Source organism: Rhineura floridana, chromosome 13 (genome assembly GCF_030035675.1).
Source record: "Rhineura floridana isolate rRhiFlo1 chromosome 13, rRhiFlo1.hap2, whole genome shotgun sequence".
Lineage (NCBI taxonomy): Eukaryota > Metazoa > Chordata > Lepidosauria > Squamata > Rhineuridae > Rhineura > Rhineura floridana.
In genome coordinates this window covers 21,325,074-21,348,956 of record NC_084492.1, presented here as the reverse complement: position 1 = coordinate 21,348,956, position 23,883 = coordinate 21,325,074, and the positions used below count along the sequence as shown (strand labels likewise).

General features: G+C 43.6%; 1 protein-coding gene across 4 annotated transcripts in view; it reads left to right on the top strand.

The window, feature by feature from the left end:
- TSNAXIP1 (translin associated factor X interacting protein 1) overlaps positions 1–23,685 on the top strand; it is a 35,994-nt gene extending 12,309 nt beyond the window's left edge. For 2 of the 4 annotated variants that reach the window (XM_061594287.1, XM_061594286.1), the window contains exons 7-17: positions 1,617–1,813; positions 2,464–2,599; positions 4,555–4,724; positions 6,376–6,535; positions 9,167–9,297; positions 11,529–11,657; positions 13,499–13,660; positions 16,410–16,519; positions 17,674–17,797; positions 22,146–22,252; positions 22,829–23,682. In XM_061594287.1, the coding sequence (XP_061450271.1) occupies positions 1,617–1,813; positions 2,464–2,599; positions 4,555–4,724; positions 6,376–6,535; positions 9,167–9,297; positions 11,529–11,657; positions 13,499–13,660; positions 16,410–16,519; positions 17,674–17,797; positions 22,146–22,252; positions 22,829–23,090 (1,688 nt within the window). In that variant the 3' untranslated portion in view covers positions 23,091–23,682. Of the gene's footprint in view, positions 1–1,616; positions 1,814–2,463; positions 2,600–4,554; positions 4,725–6,375; positions 6,536–9,166; positions 9,298–11,528; positions 11,658–13,498; positions 13,661–16,409; positions 16,520–17,673; positions 17,798–22,145; positions 22,253–22,828 lie in introns of all 4 variants that reach the window. The other 2 variants (XM_061594288.1, XM_061594289.1) reach the window with 2 other exon arrangements.
- The last annotated feature ends 198 nt before the right edge of the window (positions 23,686–23,883 follow it).

The window sequence follows — 23,883 nt, the reverse complement described above, 5'->3', positions numbered from 1 at the left end:
TAGTAAGGCTTGTACTGTTTCCCTTCTGTGGGGAACAGGCAATGCATGCTTGTGAGAGTCGTAAGTAGGGTTGCCAGGTGTCTGGTTTTTGCCCGGAGACTTCTGATTTTTGGGGTGCTCTCTGGATCTCTGGGTGAGTTACCTTAATCTCCGGACTCTCAGCTTACTTTATTAAAAAATTAAGTTTGTAGGTGGTCTGGTTTCCGAGATATACAGTAGGGCCCTGCTTATACGATGGGTTAGGGACCAGGCCCCTGCCGTAAAGCGGAAATCGCCGTAAAGCGGAACCTCATTGATTATAATGGGGCGCGTTGCGTGAAAATGCCGCAAAAATGCCGCAAAATGCTGGAAAATTGCAAAAACAGCTTTAAAATGGGGAATTTCCCGCTGCTGCATTAGAGGAACTCCGGAATGCGAAGCGCCAGTAAGCAGGGCCCTACTGTACACCAAAATGTCAGCCCCCCCACAGCTTCAGTTAAGAGCTGTAATTAGCTGGCTGCTCTAATCCCGCCCTTTATCCTCACTCCCTTTCATCCATAGAAGCAACAACAGTGGTTCCATGTGCTCCGTTCAACCCCCTTAAACCCACTGATGATGCACCTTGTTGTTTACATGACAGTTTGTTTCTTGCTCAGTAGTGGTAAAAGAGAATTCACATACTGGGCAGCGTGGCTGCAATTGTTGTTTCCAAGCTGCTGCCTATGAAGGTAGACCAAACCATGTGTGTTTTCTTTCTGTCAATTGTTATACACTGGAATTGGGTTGGCGGTCAAAGTGAGTTTATAGCAGCCCACAGGGGAGACAGAAAAGGACAGAGAATCTTCTTACTGTTACTCATTTCTCAAACCTCTTTCTGAATTGAAGGGTCAAATCAGTAAAGAGGTTTGGAGTAGCCATGTTAAAAGGTAGGGGCAGGGCATTCCAGGCAGGGGGTTGCCAACCCTGCTTGGATATGGATATCTTTGTAGAGGACCCCTAGTCAAGCTTTATCAACAACATAATCCAAACCATATCTACTGAGAAGTCCTATTGAGTTCTATGGGGCTTAGTTCCTTAGTAGGTGTGTTTAGAATTGCAGCCTTTGGGGGCATCCATCTTTACTCCTGAGTGCTCCCATGTAACATCTCCACAGCACTAGGCTCCTTTCTTCCTACAATGGCCTTCTGGCGACTGGCCTGGCCTGAGGGCACTTAAACCCTTTTTGCCAGAAGCAAGTAGGCTAGATGAAATATTCCCTACCCAGGCTCCACCTTTTAGCTAAGATTTCTATCTTAATTTCCAATCAGAGAAATGTTTTTGTTTGAATTGTATGCACCAAGCAACTGTGGTTGATTGTTCTGTGGTATCTGTGGAACTGTGGCATCATGCTCAATGACATCACTTGGGCCCGCCCTGTGACATCACTCGGACACTCCCCTATGGCATCACTAAGGCCCACCCCCAACAATCTCAGGGTTTGGGATGCTTCTGACCTGGCTACTCTAGTCATAAGGCAGGGCACCCTAGCAAGAATGCCCAACAATAAAGAAATAATTGAAGCCCAACATACTTTCAGGGCATGTTCACAGACCTGGGAACTTTTAATAACTTGGAAACTTGCCTTTTATAACCTCCAGCTCATCTGCAGGACAAGGTCCATTCCCTGGAGTCAGTGAATGCCATTCTGATCACAGCCTCTGATCAATGTACTCGGCAAATCCTGGCCTTTCAGGAGCAAGAGAAAATTGAAATCACAAAGCTAAAGGAGGAGAGGATCTACTTGCTTAAACTTATTGACAAAATGAAGGAGGAGAAAAATTCTCTAGAAACCCAGGTGAGACAGGGCCCTCTACATCTACATTTTAAACATTTAGTGCTCAAGAGTCTGATCTTGCATCCTGTTTATTAAAGGAGAAGGCACGGGTCAGTTACTGAGACAAAGTATAACAGAGGTGAACCAAGGCATTTTAACTAACTTCTACTCAGAGTAGACCCATTCAAATTAATGGACCTAAATTAGTCAGCTTTTGTTGGTCCTGTTCCATCTCTCAAAAGATGGAGTTTTTCATAGGATGTCTTGAGGGCATGAGTCTTATATAGTGCAAGTCTCATCATTAAGTGACAGAAGTTCTAAAATCCTCCTCTGGATGCTAAATTTGGCATTGCACCAAAAGTAGATAAAATTTTCAGGTAGCTGCATTGGTCTAATGGACCGTGATGGCTATTTACTATTTTAGAAATACAGGTACTTTGTTAGCTTCTTTCCCAGATGTACACATTGGACTGCCCTGCATCATACACTATCATTTCAGAAGCAGTGATCTCCCTGATGCCGAGTTTTCTAGGCCCATCAAGGGTACCCACTGGTTGACTGCAGAGAGGTCACATCACAGTCCTTGCTTCCACGACTGAGGCTGCAGCTACTGACAAAGAGAGCTTGCCACAGCCGGTGATTAGCAATCTCCTCTCCCTTATGTTCCATAGGTGGCTAAAATGCGGAAGGCAGTGGCAGAAGAATACCTCCGTTATCTGAATGAATGTGATGCCCGGAAGCTGCTACTTATAGATCTCAATGAAATGTACCGTATGAAGGAAGAAATGAAGCTTGCCAAGTTCCAAGGTAGAAGATATCATTTATCTAACTATGGGTAGCCTGTTAATAAGGTGGGCTGAGGACACTTTTTCAGGTGAAAAGCTGGAGTGCCATTTTGGGGTGCCAAATATATGCCCCCCTTGCTGGAGAGATTGGCTCCAGGCTCTGGTAGCAACAAAGGGAGGGAAGACCAAGATGTTGTCAGGCACATGCGTGGTGTGCAGGTTTCCTAGAGAAACAGAAATATGTTGGAATTACTTTTGCCTCCCCCCACAGGCCAGAAGCAGCCAACCAGATACAGCATTAGGGTCAGCATTAGTAGCAATCACCAAGTTGGCAGGAGAAATGACACAGTAGTAGAGGCTGACCACAGTAGAAAGTGACACAACCCTTTTTGTTTCACACAGCATAAAGCAGGTGTGGGGAATCTTTGGCCCTCCAGATGTTGCTGAACTACAGCTCCCATCATCCATGGCCGTTGGCCATGCTGGCTGGGGCGGATAGAAATTGTAGTTCAGCAACAAAATTTCTCCACCTTTGGCATAAAAGTTTGTACTTGTGCATCCAAAACAGCCAACATGGTTAAAATGTTCCAACTTAAAATCCCTAAACAGCCCTGAAGTTCACCTGGTAGCCTTGGGCTAGCTGTTTGCGTCTTAGACTAACCTACCTCACAGGATTGTTGTAATAAAAATGGAGGATATCATGAACTCTTAAGAGGAAGGGCAGTATAAAAATGCACCAATACTGCTGTTGGGCTTGATGGACCCTATAAAGTGCACGTTTTAAGGGCCCAATAAATGCTACGTTAATTGCATGAAAGCAATTAAGACACATTTGAAAAAATGTACATGGCTGCTGCAGGGGAGGGGAGCAGGATTGGGGGTTACAAGGAAGGTATGTAAGGACCAACAGCATGCAGGGAGCGGGGTAGCCTCCCCCCTACTGCAGTCCCAACAAAAATTGCCCCACCAAAGCTGTTGTTAAAGAATGGAAGGATGGAATCCATTCACTGGGACCATAGTGGAGTAGATAGATCATGGTGATTAATTGTATTTATTAGTCACTTTTTTTCCAAATTGAAAGCTTAAAGTGACTTGCACCATTAAAGATATAAAAAGAAGAACATCCTCAAATGCTAAAACTGCATAAAAACAAAATCCAATTTCTCCCCACCTGACTAAAAACAAACAGAAAATTAAACCCAAAAGACCTGGGTGAATAAAAATATTTTCACCTGGTGCCTAAAGTCAGATGGAGATGGTGCCAGGCGTGTCTCCCTGGGGAGAGCATTTCCACAGATGGGGAGCCGTCACTGAGAAGGCTGATTCCCCTGTTGCCACCCTCTGCACCTCCCTTGGAGGGGGCACACGGAGAAAGGCCTCAGATGACGAACCCAGGGTCTGGCTTGGTTCATGTGGGGAGAGGCAGTCCTTGAGGCATTGCAGTCCTGAGCTACATGAATCATTAGAGGTCAAAACCACTTTTAATTTGGTCTGGAAACTGATTGGTAGCCAGTGCAGCCATGCGAGAAGTGGGCTTACGTGTTTTGACTGTCTTGCCCCAGTCATTAATCTGGTTGCTGAGTTCTGCGCCAGCTGCAGTTTCTGAACTGTCTTCAAAGATTAACCTCTCCTCCCCTCAGTCCTGATCCTGCAGAGGGCTCCAGAAGCAGTTGTTACATTTTAAAAATATTTAATGGCTTTAATACAGTTAATGGCACATGATCTGGTCTGGCCCTTAGCGCAACCTGCACCAGCCAGGCATTACATTTCTCCTCCTTCTCTTGACTTTTTCAGCCCATTACATTGTCAGTGGAATTTTTCTGCTTAGTATCACGAAGAAATGGCAAGTCCATCGCTGTATTTCATTTGATATTGAAAGAGGCTTACTGGTGGAGAAGTTATCCCACCAGAGAACTGGAAGCTAAGTATAGTTTCCAGGGGCGACTTTGGGCCTGCCTGAACCATTTTCTCTTAAAGATGAAAAGGGGGAAGATTCGGTGAAGCTAACGCTTGCATTGAAGACAGCACGCCAAGACCTCACCAAAGCTCAAGTGGAGCTGAACACCATGAAAGCAAACTATGGAGACGTGGTGCCCAGGAGAGAGTTTGAATTGCAGGAACAAAAATATGATGTGCTGGCTGAAAAGGTAAGCAAAGACTGTGGTGGTCCTCCCGATGCTTCCAAGGTTGGCAGATTCCCCATTAGTTGAGGACGGTTGCCAGAGTGGGATCTTCTCCCATTTGCTCTAGAGCAGCAGTGGGGAATCTCTGACCTGGGGGTCTAATGAGGCCCATCAGGCTTGCCCGTTTGGCCCACAAGGCAGGTTCTGGACAGCCACACCCACATGTTGTCCGCCAGATGTCATGCGATGTCAGGCACTAATAGGTGAATTTGTGGTGTCAAATTCAAAAGGAAGAACTGAGAATGCACCTAACTCTTCCTTTCCATTGCTTGAATTTGGTACTTTTTGAAATTGGCGCCTTTTTCTGTTGCCTTGTACCGAATCCGTGCAGCCATGGCTTGAATTGTTTTTGAGTTCGACTTGGTGCTGCAAATCAAGAATCAGGAGTGTAGTTAGAGGGTGCTCCCAGTTCTCTCTTTCCAGCCACTGCTTGCAGTCACATGATGTGATGTAAGGTGACTGGCAGGTGGGCAGCCCTGCTGAGGGTTGGCCACTGCTGGATAAGATGCTAAGAGCTTGCTGGATCCGGTCAGTGCCCTATCTTGTCCAGCATGCTGTTCTCATAGTGGACAACCACATGCTTATGGGAAGCCTGAAAGCGGGACCTGAGTGCAATAGCACTCTTCTCTCCTGCGGTTTCCAGCAACAGGTATTTGGAAGCATACTGCCTCAAACTGTGGAGGCAAAGCATAGCCATTATGGCTAGTAGCCATTGATAGACTTATCTGTCATGATTTTGTTTAATCCTCTTTTAAAGCCATCCAAACTGGTGGGTATCACTGCCTCTTGTGGAAGCCAATTCCAGAGTAACTGTGTCCTTTTGTTTGTCCTGAATCTTCCAACATTCAGCTTCGTTGGATGCCTATGAGTTCTAGAGTTATGATAGAGGGAGAAAAACTTTTCTCTGTCCTATTTTCCATGCCACACATAATGTTATACACTTCTATCATGTTGCCACTTACTCGCCTTTTCTCTAAACTAAAAAGCCCCAAATGCTGCAACCTTTCCTCACAGAAGAGTCACTCCATCCTCTTGGTCATTTTGGTTGCCCTTTTCTGAACCTTTTCCGACTCTACAATATCTTTTTTGAGGTGAGGCGACCAGAACTGCACATAATATTCCAAATGCAGATCATTTCCCCAAGCCTGCTGTAGAGGCAGGGTTTAATTATGCAAATTCAGCAAGCCTACCCCCCTTGGGTGTGTGAGAGGCTCCTCCCAGTTTCACTCCTGCCTCCTCAGAGATAAGAGTATTTTTCTCTGGAATGTTGCTGGAACGTTGAGCATTTCTAACAGGGATTTCAATGTTCTTACAGGGATTTTAGTGCTTCCCCCAATGCCAAAAGCTACTCCACAGATCTGTAAGTTAGCTAGCTAATTAATTAACAGACTTTATATACTGCTTTATCACCCATAACTTCTAAGCTGTTTGCATTGAAGACAAAATATTGTTTTTAAAAAATTCATAAAACTGAAATTAAAAACAGGTTGGCCTAAAAATTTATCATAAGCTTTAGCAAGTGCCAAAAACAATACATGCTGCCTAATATCAGTTCCAGATAATAAGCACATACATCACTCGTTATTTACTCCTGTCCTTTGACCTTGTATTTCAGATGATGACTCTTCAGAAAGACTTTGATGACCTCCAAGAAGAGTATGACACAATGTTAGACGTACACAAACAGGTTTCCGAGGAGCGGGACCAGTTCTATAATGACCTCATCAATGTCCAGCGGACCTCCACTCCCCGGCCCAGCTGGGATAAATGTGCAGGTATTATTATTATTATTACTATTATTTATATATCACTCCTGTAGGAGCCCAGGGCAGGTGCCCAGGAATATTACACTATAATCAACAGAAAACATAAAATTAAAACATCTGAAACCTACACTGCTAAAACAAGAAACCAAATTTAAAACATGTAATTTACCATACCAACTGCTGGAACCCTGGTAGATGTATTATTATTTGTTGTTATTATTAATTTATTTTATATCGCAACCTTCCTCCCAGAAGGAGCCCAGGGCAGCAAACAAACAAGAAAGCACTAAAAACATCCATAAAATTTATTAAAAAACATCTTAAAAACAAAACATCTTTATGTCTTAAAAAGCAGAAATTAAAGGACTAGTGACAGAGGCCCATAAAACAAATATGCAAAAAATTTGCATATACTTACGTATAGATGCCTCTAGGAAATCAAGATAGTTGGGGATAGTGAATCAGATTCCCTGTAGCTGTACTTTGGGATGGGGGAGAAATCCAATTCAGTTTGCAACTGAAGGCGAACCTGCTTGATTCGCACTTTCCAAAACAATGTGCGAATCAAAACAGCCATCCTTCGAAGTTCGCACATCTCTGAATTTTGCACTGCAGTTCTCCAGCCAAGCAGTGAGCACAAAATGCATATACTGGGATAAAGTATGCATAAAATGCAGATACTTGTGAAAATAACGTGTGAATAACATGTGCCTCATCTTGAGTACTGCGTCCAGTTTTGGACACCGGACTTTAAGAAGGATGCAGACAAACTGGAAGAGGTTCAGAGGAGGGCAACGAGGATGATCAGGGGACTGGAAACAAAGCCCTATGAGGAGAGACTGAAAGAACTGGGCATGTTTAGGCTAGAGAAGAGAAGACTGAGGGGAGATATGATAGCACTCTTCAAGTACTTGAAAGGTTGAAAGAAGAGAGCCAGGATCTCTTCTCGATCGTCCCAGAGTGCAGGACACAGAATAATGGGCTCAAGTTACAGCAAGCCAGATTTTGACTCAACATCAGGAAAAACTTCCTAACTATTGGAGCGGTATGACAATGGAACCAATGACCTAGGGTGGTGGTGGACGCTCCAACACTGGAGGCATACAAGAGACAGCTGGACAGCCACCTGTCAGGTATGCTTTAATTTGGATTCCTGAATTGAGCAGGGGATTGGATTTGATGGCCTTATAGGCCCCTTCCAACTCTATTATTCTATGAAAATGTATTTTATTAGGGAAAACAAAAATATTAGGGAAAATATGCATTGTAAGAATATATATATTAGGCAAAATTGCATGCAAAAATGTGTATATTTGGAAAAATTCTCACAAAAATGATGGTGAATTTTCATGAGGACTTAAAAAAACGCAAACTGATATAGATCTGTGGAGAAGTGAACTTAAGATTGGAAAAACAAGAAACTGAAATTTACAGATTCACCCATCCCTAGTTATACATATCCTTTACTTGACATAATTAATACTTCGTCTTTGAGTGTTTTCCAGAACTTGAGATTTTAAGGTAAGAAATGCGGCCAGGAAAAAGAGAGAGAGGTAGGCAGGAGGGGCAGTATGCTGCAAGATGTTGGAAGGAGGATAGGCAGCGGTGTATGGTACAAAAAGTGTAGCCCTTCACTTTCCAGCATGTTTTGCAGACGTTCTGCATAATGTAGCAACTTATAACTAAGTACATTTGCAGCCTAATTCTGTATGTGTTTACTCGTCGTGTTCAGTGGGGCTTACTCCCAAGAAAGTGTGTGTAGGATTGCAGCCTTAAGGCACACTGAAATAAAGAGAAATTGGATGTTGTCTATGCACTTAAATCCTGTTGATCGATGAGGCATAAGCGTATTTAAAATTTTCTGGATTTAAGCATTTTCTAATGCAGAAATTCCCAAACTGTTCCGTGGAGCACTCGTGGTCTGCAAGCTTCATTCCAGTAGTCTGCAGCATATCCACATTAAATATTCATATTGATTATTATTTGTATTTCTACTGCTTCTTTTATTTCTCATATTGTATTTTATTGTATTATACCCTGAAATCTATGGAATGCAAATTGTAATACAATAAAATGCAATATGAGAAATAAAAGAAGCAATAAGATGCTGTTAAAAATTATACAGCATCCAGAATGGCAGATTGCAATTGCTACAACACGGAGAAAAACCATTAAGTAGTCCACCAAGGCCAGCAGCAATTTTCAAGTGGTTCGAGGGAGAAAAAGTTGGAACCCCTAGTCTAATGTGTCTCCACAACTATGAGGGATATAAAGTGTTTGTGCGTCCAAATTGTGCGTCCCGCAGCAGAGTTCTCACTTGCACTTCAGGAATAACTTCAGCAATGAAGACAAGACAGAGATTGTCTTGGATCGAAACCAGTGGGATAAAGACCAAGGCAGACTGATTCACGCTACTGTTGACTAGCGAGTCGAAGGTTTGCAGGGTTTATAAGCAACATCTCTTGTAGGCTGTAAGCCTCTTTGGACAAGGACTTCTTTATCTTTTATGTAGTGCATGGGTAACAAACCTGGTGACATTTATTATTATATAAAGAGCTTCTTCCAGTCACAAGCCAGGTGTCCCAGCGTGCTGCATTTCCTTTCCCCTCTCTGATACCTTGCATCTTCTTGTTATTGCAGAAGTGATTGCTGATGGGGCTGAGCGCTGGAATGCTTTGTCTGAGGGCAAAACTAGTGACCAGCTGGTAGACGTGCTTTTGGAAGAAATTGGTGCAGGACTGCTGAGAGAGAGGGATACCTTCGTGGCGAGGGTAGGTCTGCGCTGGCTGTTGCATCGATTGGGACTTTTACTTGTTTGTACCTGGGAAGGTCAAGAGGAGTCTTGGTTTCCACTTGGCCAAGGGGGCCTGGGCTCAGGCCCAGCAGTCTGGAGACCTCCTCCCCCCCCCACACACACACAGTGAAGGAGTGGTGAGGGAAGAAAAGCGGTTCCTGCCCAGTAGATAAGCAGGTTTCAAAATGTTATCGGAAACCAGAGATGGATAAATCTGTCAAATTCTGTTCTCCCAGTTTCTTGTTTTTCCCATCTTAACATTCAGTTCTCCACATTTCTGCAGCAGTTTATGACTCCCCTCCAAAAAAAATATCCTCATGAAAACTCATCTGCTTTTCAGTGTGAATTTCTACTAATAAACTCATTTAATGCTGTTTTTCACTAATACGCACATTTCTGCAAGCAATTTTCCATCATACAGTGCATTTGTATATACAGTAGGGCCCCACTCATACGGCGGGTTACGTTCCAGACCCCCACCTAAAAGTGAAACCCGCTGAAAAGCAGGACTCATTCAATAGAATGGCGACCGAAAAACACCGTAAAATCGGAACAAGCGCCGTATGAGTGGGGCCTTACTCTAATTGAAAGCCACCATATTAGCGGAACGCTGAAGAGCAGGCTGCCGAAAAGCAGGGCCCTACTGTATTGTTTTCACTGTATATACTTTTTTAAGCACACTTTTTGTATACAATGGTTGGAGAACTGTTTTGTAAAATATGGAGATGTGTGAATTTTGAAGGATGGCGGTGTCTTGGTTCCCATATTGGTTTGAAAAGTGCAAATTAGGTAATTTCTCATTATAATCCAAAACCAATTTGATTTCTACCCCATCCCTACAGGCAACAACCTTACACCTTCAGATTTTTGGTCCATCTAGCTCAGCATGGTCTACACTGACTGGCAGGGGATGTCCAGGGTTTCAGACAGGAATATTTCCCAGCCTTACCTACAGATGCCAGGGACCTTCTGCGTGCAAAGCAGATGGTCTGCCGCTGAGATAGGGCCCTTCTCCCAGTGGAAGTGTCTGCCTTCAGTGGAGACTTTCCACACTGACCCATCTCAAAGAAACACCTGCACATTGCAGAGGATTATTGGGTCATAGCATTATGTGTTCTTATTCCTTTCTTGCCTGAAAAATGTGAAAGCAAGATGGAACTGAAGATGCCTCTCTCACAAGTTGCTATCTTTTATTTGCCAAAGGTTTATAAAGTAAGATACAAGCTGTCGCTGCAGAGTCATGTGGTGACTAGCTTGTTGGGCTGTAACTGACGAGACCTGGCACTCAATCCGTACACAGCCACAAAGCACTGGGCAAATCTCATCTCTCAGCTTACCCAACCTCACAGGCCTGTTGTGGGGGGATACATACCATGTACACCACCCTCTTTGGAGGAAAGTTGGACACAACATAACAAATAAATACATCTTTCTAAGTAGGTCTAAACTAACTATAATGGAAATTGGCCCCGTCTTGCTAAGCTCTTTTTAACTAAACTTTTGTGCAGTTATGCACTTGGCTGCACAACCCGTTCTGAAAAGGGCCATTGCTTAGATCAGGGCGGGGAACTGCATCTGGTCAGTGGGCCAGATCCTTACCTCCCCAACCCTGCAGGTTTGACAGATGGATGGGGCTGCCTTCAATCACCTGGTATCACAATAACATCAGGTGATCCTTTACTGTGGTCTGCATGGTTCGAAATTAAATTGTGCAGACAAAAACACAGGGCTTTTCAGGGGCTGACAATCAGCTTTCAGCTGAGCTGTGTCTACCTGCCCCACACCTGATGTCATATATAATGTCGAATCAAGGGCAGGTGGTCATGGCTTGGCCAAAACGGCTTTATGGGCCAAATGTGGGTTCCTCACTGCTGACTTAGGGCAGATCCACACCATGCATTTACAGCACAGGACTTCCTCTGAAGAATCCTGGGAACTGTAGTTTGTTAAGGATGCTGGGAACTGTAGCTCTGTGAGGGGGAAACTACAGTTCCCAAGATTCTTTGAGAAGTAATGTGCTTTTAAATGTATGGTGTGGATCTGCTTATAAACTGAAAGTGCTCTAGGGATGTCAATTTTGTGACTTTGCATGCTAGTGCATTGCAAGCACTTTCTAAACCTAAATAATAGCACTAGCAGCGACTCTGTATTGTATCTCGATTTAAGTGTTTGGCTTTATCCAGGATCTAATACTGTTTCTCTCCCTAGGGGAGAAGTGAGAAGGTCCCTGTATACCTGAGGTGCGACGGTCTGGTTAGGAACAAGAAGTTGACCAAAAAGGAGGTTGTGGCCACTCTGAGGGAAATATGGAGAGAAAAAATTGCATCAGATCAACAGGTATCTTTGGTCATATTTTCTGTTATGGATGTGACAGGAGCAACTGGAAGCTGCATATAATGCTGGATGACTGGTCCATCAAGCTCAGTACTGTCCACACTGACTGGCCGCACCTGTCCATGGTTTCAGACAGGATGTCTTTCCCACCCCTACTTGGAGATGCTGGGAATTGAACCTGGGGCCTTTTGTGTGCAAAGCATGTGCCCTACCGCTAAGCAATTGCCTTTCTCTTATTGCAGGTGTGGGGAACTTTTAGTGCTCCAAATGTTGCTGAACTACAGTTTCCATCAGCTCTAGAAAGCATGGTCAGTGATGATGGGAGTTGTAGTTCAGCAACATCTGGAGGGCCAAAGGTTCCCCACAGCTGCCCTACTGGAAGGATGTGAGGGCCCCATGCTAAACATATGCTTTGGTGCTCACAGCAACTCTTCTCTGACCCATAAACCAAGCATTCCCTCTGACAACACTCATACTTAAAGAGAGCCTAGAGCTGGCCCAGTATCTTGTTGCCTGAGATGGAGCAGCAAAGGGTGCCCCTCCCCAAATCAAGGTGCCTGGTATCCAAGGCCAGCCAAGATATTCTGGCACCTGAATGAGAAAATCCTACAAGTATCTCTCCCCATCTCTGGGAGTAAAAACACATTAATAATAAATACAGTAAATAACAAATGGCTGCCCTTTAATAACACCTAGAACACAGCTGCCTGCGGTAGCCAGCCCAATCTGCCTAACAGTACTCCTGAGAGACATGTAAAGTCACTCCCAAAAAGCCTCCCTTTTCCCCATCCACTACGTCCTATCCTGTCCCTAAAACATTAGCCTTGGAGGAAAAGTATCTGATCTTCATGCCATGTGCTGGCCAGACTAAATTTTCCCTGCCATTGCAAATATGTCCACTTCCTTCCAACCTCATGATGAGGGAACAGCCATTAGGGGTGTAGGGAGGCAGAAGTTTTCATTCCATCCTTTGTTTCTTGCAATCATCACCATTTGTTTCACTGCAGTTCAGTTTCCACTAAAACTAGCTGAAAATAGCATAATTAACACATAACCAGTTTCAATGCATTGGAAGGGAAATGTCAAAAACAATGCAGAAAATTAGTTTGAAAACTTCTGTGAGTGATCAGTTCAGAGCTCTGGCAGGAGCCATCAGTCCTCCCTCCCTCACCCAGCTGGGTGCAGGGGGGAGAGGGAGGGGCCGTCAGAAAGAAAGACAAACAGACAGACAGACAGCTGGCTTTGGCCCTGCCCACCACCAAAGCATGTGCCCCTCACTAGATTACCTCCAAGGGAATGCAACCCTCAACAGAAAAAAAAGACTTCCTGCACTGTGTGACCAGGCTTTTGTCACTCATACCTTAATAGAGTTTGTAGTGGCTTCCTTAGAACCAATAGTGTTTACTCCTTCTCATTCCTTCAAAGTTGGGGGAAGACTAGAAGAAAGAGCAGCATATTCCTAGTCCTGTGACTTGCCAGGAGGGATGCAGTTACCTCTTCTAAACTGATTAATCTCTTGTGGATTTAAAGTTCAGGGGGCATACCTGCCCATCTAACAAGAAGATCAAGGTGTTCTTACAGATATCTGGTGGAGTAAAAGTGTCCTGCTTCAATATGGGGATCAACCCTGTGATTAGCCGAGGAGGCTGCTTGATCAACTTTTTTTTTTTTAATGAAACCAGTTTCTCCAGAAGCACTTTTCAGGGGCAAAAAATATGCAATAGATCTAGATTGCAGATGGACTACACAAGTAAGTCTGTTGGAATGTTTGGTGCAACTCAAACTCCCAACAGCTGAATACTCCATTCTAGGAACTGTTCACTTTCTTTCTCTCTCTCTTGCAGAAAGGAAAGCAATCCAGCCTTTCAGAGTTCTTCCTGAGCTTCTTCCAGAAAAAGTATGGTGAAGCACTCGCTTTTGACTGGACTTACAGCATCTATGAAAACATCAGACTCTTTAAGTCAAATGAAGCCATGTCCATGTTTCATCACATCCTGATAGGAAAGGTCATCTCACTTAAATTGTATTTTGCTTGCTTAGATGTACCAACCCTGCCCCCTGCAAGCCTTAACCCAGGCAATAAGGGCTATTTCTGCTAGGTGACAATAAAGATTCAATAAAATAATTCTAAACATTGGGAATGTGCTCTAGAACAGGGGCAGGCAGGCTTGTGGCCTCCTTCATTGTTTTTTTTTAACTAGATCTCCAGGATCCACCAACCAAAGCCAGGTGCAGAAATGGGAGCAACATACTCTGAGGCTGCATACACACAACATTTCTTTCTAGAGTCAATGGAAACTGTATTGCAGAGTAGCAAAATGCACACTGAAACTTTATGCTTCAAAGTAAGAAAACTATTTTATTTGGGAAGTACATACTTGAAAGAGTTCTACATCTAACTAAACTGGAGATGCAAATTCTAGGTTCAGTGCTTGCCTTCATGCTGTGAGGAGAGAGATAAAAGGAACATGTCTTCTCTCTCTCTCAAGAGAATAAACCTCTCAGAGAGCTTCGGCTATGGGGCGGTATACAAATACAATAAATAAATAAATAAGGAAGAAAGCAGAAGATTTAGTCAGCATCCTAAGAATATCAGTTTACACGGGAAGGAAGAGTTAGCAGGAGATCAAAGGATAGGTACAGTCTAGGAACCAGGAGGTCTCCTCTCTGCCTACCCTTTTTAACCCCATGCAGACCAACCCACCCGTTTGAGTTGCATCAAACATTCCAACAGACTTACTTGTGTAGTCCATACGCAATCTATTGCATAATTTTTGCCCCTGAAAAGTGCTTCTAGAGAAACTGGTTTCATTCCGAAAACAAAAGCTCAGTGCAGATTGATTCTGCATTACCACACAATGTGTCCTTTTTTTAATAGATATAGGCAGTCCCAATGACATTGTGGGTAGACAAATATCAAAATCACAATCACCGCTTCCTCCTTCATTCAGCTGGGGCATATGCAGGAAGGAAAAGGCATAGATAATCTAATCAAGGGAAGGGTTTTCATATGCATATCAAGTTAACCACACCCACCCTTGTGGACAGTAGGATCTAGAATAAATCTAGATCAAAAGCATGTTGAGGACGAGCAAGAACAACTCTGAATTGAAAAAATCTACATTTTTGTGTTACAAATTAGTTAATGTGTACACAGCCTTAGAATTAAAGAGCAGAGTACCTCATATGATCAGCCCAAGAATGTTACGGTACCAGAACTGAGTCCTGTCACACAAAAGTCCCCAAGCCTTCTTCATCTCCCAACAGCCTAATTCAGAAGGGGGAGAAGCCTTTTTTATTGTTGCTATTGTTAAACAATTGGGAGACAGAATCCTTGTTGATTTTCCACAAACCACACAAAGATCTACTAGTATATCCCAATTTACCTTCACAGTGCTATAATAGTGTATTCTTTCTTCACTCCCATTTCTTGATGGCTGTGTTATTGTGGATCAGACATTCTTTATCAGAATGCTTTCTCCTAAATTATCGGCCTCAGTACAAGTGTGTTTTTCTTCTGGAAAATTCAGCTGCAGATGTATGTTGGGGTAAATTCAGCATTGAAGGATCCTCAATTTCAGCTGATTTAGATGTTTAGCTGCTGATAGGTCTTGCTGCTGCTGTCCTTTCCAATTGCAGGATGAGTCAAAGTGAAGTTCTGTACCTGGCTTAAGCACAATTTTTTATTTATTTATTGCATTTGTATACCACCCCATAGCTGAAGCTCTCTGGGTGGTTTACAACAATTAAAAACATTAAAAACAAATATACAAATTTAAAAACACATTTTAAAATATCCATTTAAAAACACATGCCAAAATGCCTGGGAGTAGAGGAAAGTCTTGACCTGGTACCGAAAAGATAACAGTGTTGGCACCAGGCACACCTCGTCAGGAAGATCATTCCATAATTTGGGGGCCACCACTGAGAATGCCCTCTCCCTTGTTGCCAGACTCCCAGCTTCCCTCGGAGGAGGCACCCGGAGGAGGGCCTTAGATGTTGAACGTAGTGTACGGCTGGGTTTGTGTCGGGAGAGGTGTTCCATCAGGTATTGTGGTCCCAAGCCGTGTAAGGCTTTATAGGTTAAAACCAGCACGTTGAATCGGGCTCGGAAACATACAGGCAACCAATGCAAGCAGGCCAGAATCAGTTTTATATGTTTGAACTGTCTGGTCACTGTTACCAATCTTGCTGCTGCATTTTGCACAAGCTGCAGTTTCCGAACCATCTTCAAAGGCAGCCCCACGTAGAGTGCATTGCAGTAATCTAACTTGGAGGTTACCAGAGCATGGACAACTGAAGCCAGGTTATCCCTGTCCAGATAGGAGCGTAGCTGGGCCACCAACCGAAGTTGGTAGAAGGCACTCCGTGCCACCGAGGCTACCTGAGCCTCAAGTGACAGAGATGGTTCTAGGAGAACCCCCAAGGTACGAACCATGGGGAGTGCAACCCCATCCAGGACAGGTTGGACATCCACCATCCAGTCAGAAGAACCACCCACTAGCAGCATCTCAGTCTTGTCTAGATTGAGCCTCAGTTTATTAGCCCTCATCTAGTCCATTGTCACAGCCAGGTACTGGTTCAGCACATTGACTGCTTTAGTCTGTTGTTTAAAAAATCAAAGGGCGTGGCTAGAGAGAAAAGGCTGAACTGCTGAGATTTAGGAGCCATTTTTTCCTGGGCATCAAGATCAAACCAGAAGGTAGTTTTTATGGATGATGCTTTAATCTAACTCTGCTGTCTTCATGTTCCTAGCTGGATGAAGGAGTATATCACAGCCACCTCCAGCAACTTGGCAACCTCTTAAAAGAATTGTCTACCATTGACACTACAAATACTGGCCAGCTGACATACGAACAGTTCACGTAAGAGCTTGGAATAGGGAGGTGTAATCTGTAACCAAGTGCAAAGGAAATGGAGCAGAGAGACGGAAATGCACATTTTAGTTTTACCAAACTTAATCACAATTAACTTTCTCTGCATGGGGAGCCTTGGTGTTATATAGTACTCAGAAGCAAGGAGATGAGCCCCTTCTTCAGGTACATGACAAAAAAGGTGAGGAGCAGGGGACAGGCCAGCACCAGGCATGACTGGGTCCTTGGGCACCAGGCTGCCCTGGCTTGCAGCACTGTAATACAGGTGGTGAGCATCTTAAATAAGCCCACCTGCCCTGCCTTCTGCCCCCCTAAGGGACGCCCCCCCACCATCTTGATGGTAGACATGTTCGCTGACATGACAGGTAGGTGGGGCTGGCTTGCTGGCTTATTTAATCCCTGCACTGCCTGTATTGGGGTGTGTGTGTCTGTGAGCTCCTGTTTTGCCATCCGTGGCAGTGTTGGGTTGCTGAGTCTCACAATCTAATGCTGCTGTGGATCACCTATCAGGAGCTTCCCATCCTAAAGAGCAGAGCTTGGAAAAGTTACTTTTTTCAACTACAACTCCCATCAGCCCCAGCCAGCATGGCCACTGGATTGGGCTGATGGGAGTTGTAGTTCAAAAAAGTAACTTTTCCAAGCTGTGCTAAGGAGGGCCCCTTTAGGGGCCCTTGGCCAAGGCCCAACCTGGCCATCTGCTAGTACTGGGCCTGGATTAAGTCACCTGTTCCTTCACATGGAAAGTACTACTTCATACAGTGCTTAGTTAAACTATGGAATTAGCCATCACTGCCCCCTGTGGGAGCTACCAACTTGAATGGCTTTAAAAGAGGGTGAGACAAATACATGGTGGATAAGGATATCAGTGGCTACCAGCCATAATGGCTATACTCTGCCTCCATGGTCGGAGGCAGTACATTCAGAGTACCAGTTGCTAAAAACTGCAGGAGGGGAGAATGCTCTTGTGCTCAGGTCCTGCTTGTGGGCTTCCCATCTGGGGCATCTGGTTGGTAACTGTGAGAACAAGATGCTGGATTAGATAGGGTATATGCCTGATCTGGCAGGCTCTTAATGTTAAAAATGGCACACATCCATAGTGCATATATGGGACAGATACGTAAGCTGAAGTGTTTTCTCTCCTGCAGCCTTGCCCTGAGGGCAGCTTTCCCGCAAAAGACCGAAGAAGAGATTCAGAAATTAGTAGAGGCTGCAGGATACAAACTGGAGTCCCCTTCCAACACCATTATGTACAAGCTCTTATTCTTAGAGGTAGGTTGCTCAGCTCACTGCACAGGACAAGATGCAATTACTTAGTTTTAGATGGGATGATGGCTGGGGGAGAGAGTAGGTTCGTAACATTATCCTTAGTGTTAAGAAAGAGTTTATAGTAAAGTATCTCTCAGCTTTTGATGATGATGATGATGAAGGTTTATTTCTATGCTGCCTTTTGGCCAAAGGCCCTCAAGGCGGCTTACAAAAAATAAACACAAATATAGAAATACATATCAATAAAAACAGTACAATTTACAAAAATTAAATAGCAAGAGAACATTATTAAAAAGCAACAATAACAACTTTCAATGAAAATACAGTAACAAATCACACTTTCCTAACACTTTTCTAATAAATTCGTAACAATTAGACAATGTCTACTAGTTCTTACATTAATATGTTGACATCAAAACATGATACCCCTGAGGTGTCCTGCTGGTACTATATCTGCCAGTCCTAATACAGGAAAGGGGGCAGGAGCAGACCAGCTTTTGAGGCAAAATCGCTGCCCTGTGTGGCTTGGCTTATAATAGTATAAGATAAAACAAACTATATAATTAAGATTAAAATAGCAGAAAGAAAATAATAATAATAATAAGGGCTCACTTAAAGGTGGACAAGGGGGAAGTCAACTTCTCTGGGGAGAATATTCCATGCCTTTCTCTCTTTCCTACAGTGCTACAACTCACTCCCCCACTGAAATTTCATTTGGAGATTATAAGCTGCTTGGTGGAAGGAAAAAAAGCAGGGTACACATTTTTATTTTTATTTTTTTTTAAGTTGGGCAATAAATTCAGGACAGAATTTTTAAAAAGCATCTCATTAGCTTATGGAGGTCGCTGTCATAAGGTTATGTGAAGGCCATTGGTTCAGATGACCTTAAAAGGAGAGGGGGCACATTAATAGAGGGTGGATTTATATTAGCTATGCTGGTTGAGCAGACCTCCATGTTCAGACTCTGCCTCTGATTGGAGGAGGAGGAACTAGCAATGAAAAAAGGCTACTGCCTTTAATGCATCTAGCTGATTCCTGTGTAAAAGAGGATGCTGGACTAGATGAGTTTTTGATCTGGTCCAGCAGAGCTCTTCTCTGGAACCTCACCAAAGACTCCTGAGTAAATTTCTTCATGGAACAAGAGGAGAGGTCTGTGACGCCCTTCCCTGGCTCTCCCTGTCAGGTTCCTACCTGCTCGTGGTTACTGCCTGTCTTTAGGCACCACCAGGGACTCCACCAGTCCGGACTGTCCTTTATTTTATTGTTTCTCTCCCCGCTCTAGCACAGATCTCAACAGATCCCCCTGCTAGGCAACCACCAGTCACGTCCTAATACTAGTATTCCGAGAGACTCTGAATACTGGTATTGTTATTCTCTTCACCGCTGCCACCATTTGTTACAGTTCCCCTTCAGCCTTGGTCATTACCTTACCCTCCCTTCTGGTCTGTGAAACCCCAGCCAAGGATCAGGCCTTTGGTAAACCAAATTAAGTATTTATTAAAGATAACAAAGCTAACAAGATTAACAAGATTTCTTCTTAAGGCACATAAGCATATGGTTTTACTCAATACTAATCCGAACTCCACCCCCCTCCTTCTCCACTCTCTCCTGGCAAACAACTCTCTCAAACCCCACCAAGCAACCCACTCTTTCTCTTCTCCCCCCAGATTCCTCTCTCACTCTTCCTTTTATACGTTCAGCCATTTTAAACACTCAGCCAATCATCTAGCATTCTACTGCCCATTCACTCCCCCTCCTCTTTCACTCCACTTACCATGTATCTTCTAAACAACCAACACTTACCATATATACATTAATATAGGAACATCACAAGGTCCTCTTGTGGATCAAGAGCTGGTTAAGTAGCAAGAAGCAGCGAATAGGAATAAATTCTCCCAATGCAAGGCTGTAGAAAGTGGAGATCCCCAAGGATTGGTATTGGGACCTTTGCTTTTTAACTTGTTCTTAAACGATCAGGGTGGCCTAGTTTGCTGACGATACTAAATTGTTCAGGGTTGTTAAAACAAAAAGGACCTCTCCAAACTGAGTATGTTAGGGCAAAAAGTTTTAATATACACTTATAGGGTCTGAACTGGCGGTAATTGATCAGGAATGAGACACTGGAGTTTGATAAAGATGTTGACAGTGTGTGGCAGCTGTGAAAAAGGCAAACTTCATTCTTAAGTTTTCATAGCAATACACAAAACACTCAGAGAGAATCAAGAGTTCGAAGTGTAAAACAAGAGAAAAAAATCCAGACCTCTGTTGGTCTTTTTTCTGTCAGTGGTCTCATAATTTGTTGAAATTAATTAAAAATCAGCCATGTTCACAGAGTACCTGTAATCCTATTACTGACCTTGCCCCATACTGTGACCTTCATCTTCTGTGGTTTAAAAGTTAAAAAAAATGCCTGGCTGATTTTTAATTAATTTAAGAAATTTAACATTGAAGTCAATGATAAGCGTGGGCATGCTCAGTAAGAACCAACTGACAGTATTCTAAAAGCCAGACTCATAGTTGTTTGGCTTGGCTAATCAGGTGGCCACATCCACACCAGATATTTATTTCACTTTAGGCAGTCATGGCTTCCCCCAAAGAATCCTGGGAAGTGTAGTTTGTGTAGCATGCTGAGAGGAATTAGATTCCTATTCCCCTGACGGAGCTCCAGTGGCCAAAGGGGTTTAACAGTCAGCCCCTCTTCTGAGTATTGTAGCTCTGTGAGGGGAATAGGGTGTCTCCTAGCAACTCACAGCACCCTTCACAAACTACACTTCCCAGGATTCTTTGGGGGAAGCCATGCCATGACTCTGAAAAGTGAAATAAAGGCCTGGTGTGGATGTGGCCAGGGACAGCCTTGGTTTAAATTTGGATAGGAGACTACATGTGTCTGCTGTAGAATAAAAAGGTGAAGGGAACCCTGAAAAACAATGATATTGTTCACAATGTTTTCCTTTTGGAAAGGGGCATTCCCTCTGCCCACCCATCCAATATCCTCCCCTCCCCCTCCCTCCTGCTCCTCCAGGTCAGTTGCACCTATCCTAAGCATGATTGTGAGAGCCAGTGTGGTGTAGTGGTTAAGGTGTTGGACTACAACCTGGGAGACCAGGGTTCAAATCCCCACACAGCCATGAAGCTCACTGGGTAACCTTAGGCCAGTCACTGCCTCTCAGCCTCAGAGGAAGGCAATGGTAAAAACCCCTCTGAATGCCTCTTACCATGAAAACCCTATTCAGAGGGTCGCCATAAGTCAAGGTTTACTTGAAGGCAGTCCATTTCATTTTCAAGTATGATTGTACAGAAGTAAATCCCACTGAACTCAATAAGCATGCAAATTATCAAACCTGCCCTCCCCTCTTCCTCTCTCCTATCCCCTCCCCCTCCCCTTCCTGTTAAACGACTGATCAAATGAGTTTCTTGAATCCATGGTTCACCTTCACTGTTACACAGAAGCTAAAGTCATAGCTTTGGCTCTTTCTTTGTTTTGTGTGTGCCACTACGCTGGAAAAGGCTGATTATCCATGGAGGTGGAGAGCCCACAAGGACAGGATCCGAGCAACTCCCTTGCCAACTGAGTAGCTAATTAAAGCCATATTGAAAGAACTAGGGATAAGTAAATTCTCAGTGCCAGCAGTTAAGAGCTTTCAGAGCTTGGAAAAGTTACTTTTTTGAACTACAACTCCCATCAGCCCCAGCCAGCGCCATGCTGGTTTGGGCTGATGGGAGTTGTAGTTCAAAAAAAGTAACTTTTCCAAGCTCTGCTTTTTATCATATTCCAGAAGTGTGCAAATTAGTCTACAATTGATTACAACTTCAGTTTAAAATTCTGAATTGCTGCACTTGTTTGTTCCAAAAACATTGATTCAACAACCTCTTGCCCTTGTGCTTTAGATGTCAGGTAACAAAATTTCTTATACGCTATGCAGAGAGAACTAGGCCTGTTTCCAGTTAATTATCTAAAGTAAAAGTGTCCCTGCACTTATAGTGCGAGTCGTTTCTGACTCTTAGGGTGACGTCTTGCGATGTTTACTAGGCAGACCGTATATATGGGGTGGGATTGCCAGTTCCTTCCCAGGCCTTTCTTTACCCCCCAGCATATGCTGGGTACTCATTTTACCGACCACAGATGGATGGAAGGCTGGGGCCTGTTTCCAGTTCTAATGTTTGACAATTGCCTCAACTGAAGGATGAGATTATAGAGATTCTGGTCACCGCACCTAAAAAAAAAAAAATTGTAGTTGGAAAAGGTTCAGAAAAGGGCAACCAAAATGATCCTTTCCCCCCCACCCCCCCCACCCCCCCGATGCTTGTAGCATCAAACAAGCCCATTCCTAAAAGTTGTTTGCTGTTGCAGGATGAGGAAGGCAATACAGAACCCTTGATTACAAAACTTAAGAACCAATATGTGAATGAGAAACAAGCATATCTACGTGAGCTGCGTGCTGAATTAGGAACCTTGATGTGAGTATCAACCTGAAGAGCTCCGAGCTCTGGGACTGGATCCAGACTACCTTAATTGGAACTTAGTTTCTATTGAAAGCAATTGGAACTATTACTAACTTGTCTCACTGGTTTCAGTGGGACCCAAGTTCACAGTAACCCATCCACCCCGCATCAGAAGTAAGCTCTATTGAATTCAGTTGGACTTACTTCTAGGTGTGTATAGATAACAGCCTTTACCCAGATTTAGCCACTGGTCAATTGCTCTATATGCACTTTGATCCTCATGTATTTGTGTCCAGTTTAAAAAAAGAAGGGGAAGCAATGGATCTTAGAGGAAGGGTGGGACAAACATGCTGAAAATAAATGCTTTATACACTGCAGTTTTTCTTAACCTCAAGCTGTGTACTGCTGTATATGCAGGCCAGGATATGGTCAGCTTTGTTAAGTAGGCATCCTATCAAGGAGGATAAGCAATCAGCAGTAAATGTGAAAGAAAGAAAACAACAGATCTAAGAGCCGTGACATTTTGAGTTCAGGCCAACCTTTATACATCAAACATCTCTCACTGATTGCTTTACCCCTTTTTACATGCAGGGAAGTGAGGCCAGATGACCTGAGGGCAGCTTTCTGCATACTTGACCATGGTTTGTCAGAGCAAGCCCTGGACTCTTACATCTGTTATGCATTTCAAGTTTCCAAAGAGCAACTGGATCCTGCTGTATCCATTCCTATAGAAGTACTGATGCAAAGGCTCAAGGCTGGAGATATTAGACGACAAGGACCTGTTTCAGGAGATGTAAAGTACCTGCCCCCATCCCTCACAATAGAAGAAATAGAGGCTCCGGTCAATACCTAAATTGACCCACAACCTCTTCCCCCCACCTTCCAAATGTTACTAGAGTAAACTAATTTTACAGAACAGTGATTTAGAACAAAAAGGTCGTGCAAGAGATCCAGTTATATAGTCCTAAAGCCAGAACTCTGCTGGAGCAGGCACCCAAGCTCACATTCTTCTGGGACCAGAAAGGAAGCATAACCAAGGTACAGCATATGTCTCTCTAAAACCTGTTTTTTTGTAACCCTTTGGGTTTCCATTATGCAAAGCAGCACATCAGACTATAAGCCACAGGTAATGTAGAGGATCTGACTTTTTAGAGGCCTTGACAAAAGGGCTAAAGGTTTTTCACAACTGGCAGCATGCCCTTCTTCCACACAACTATGTACGGCTACAATGTACAAGGTTTCTCCATTAAGCTGGCCATTTACTCAATTAGATGTTGAAACCTTAGGAATATTGTTTGTAGATTTTTTTTACATCTGCTTCTCTTGCTAGGATTTATGCGAGGATGAAAATAAAACTTCAGTTTCTTTCTGGCAGCTAAACCAGTATTTCTACTAAACTAATTTTAGTTTGTTATTGCAATGGCAGCTCATCAGGGGTTTGGAAATAGCTGGTGCACTGATTCAGTTGACAGTAATAAAATAGTGAACTGTATTACATGCAGGCAATCAATTTTTAACAGGCATTCTTAAACTTGGGTTGTTTTCTCCCCTGCATCAAATCCAGACTTTTTACCTGCAAAACACCTTTTGTTCCAGTTCAGTTACTTGGTTTGACCAAACAGGTCAAATGCATTTGCAATGTAAGA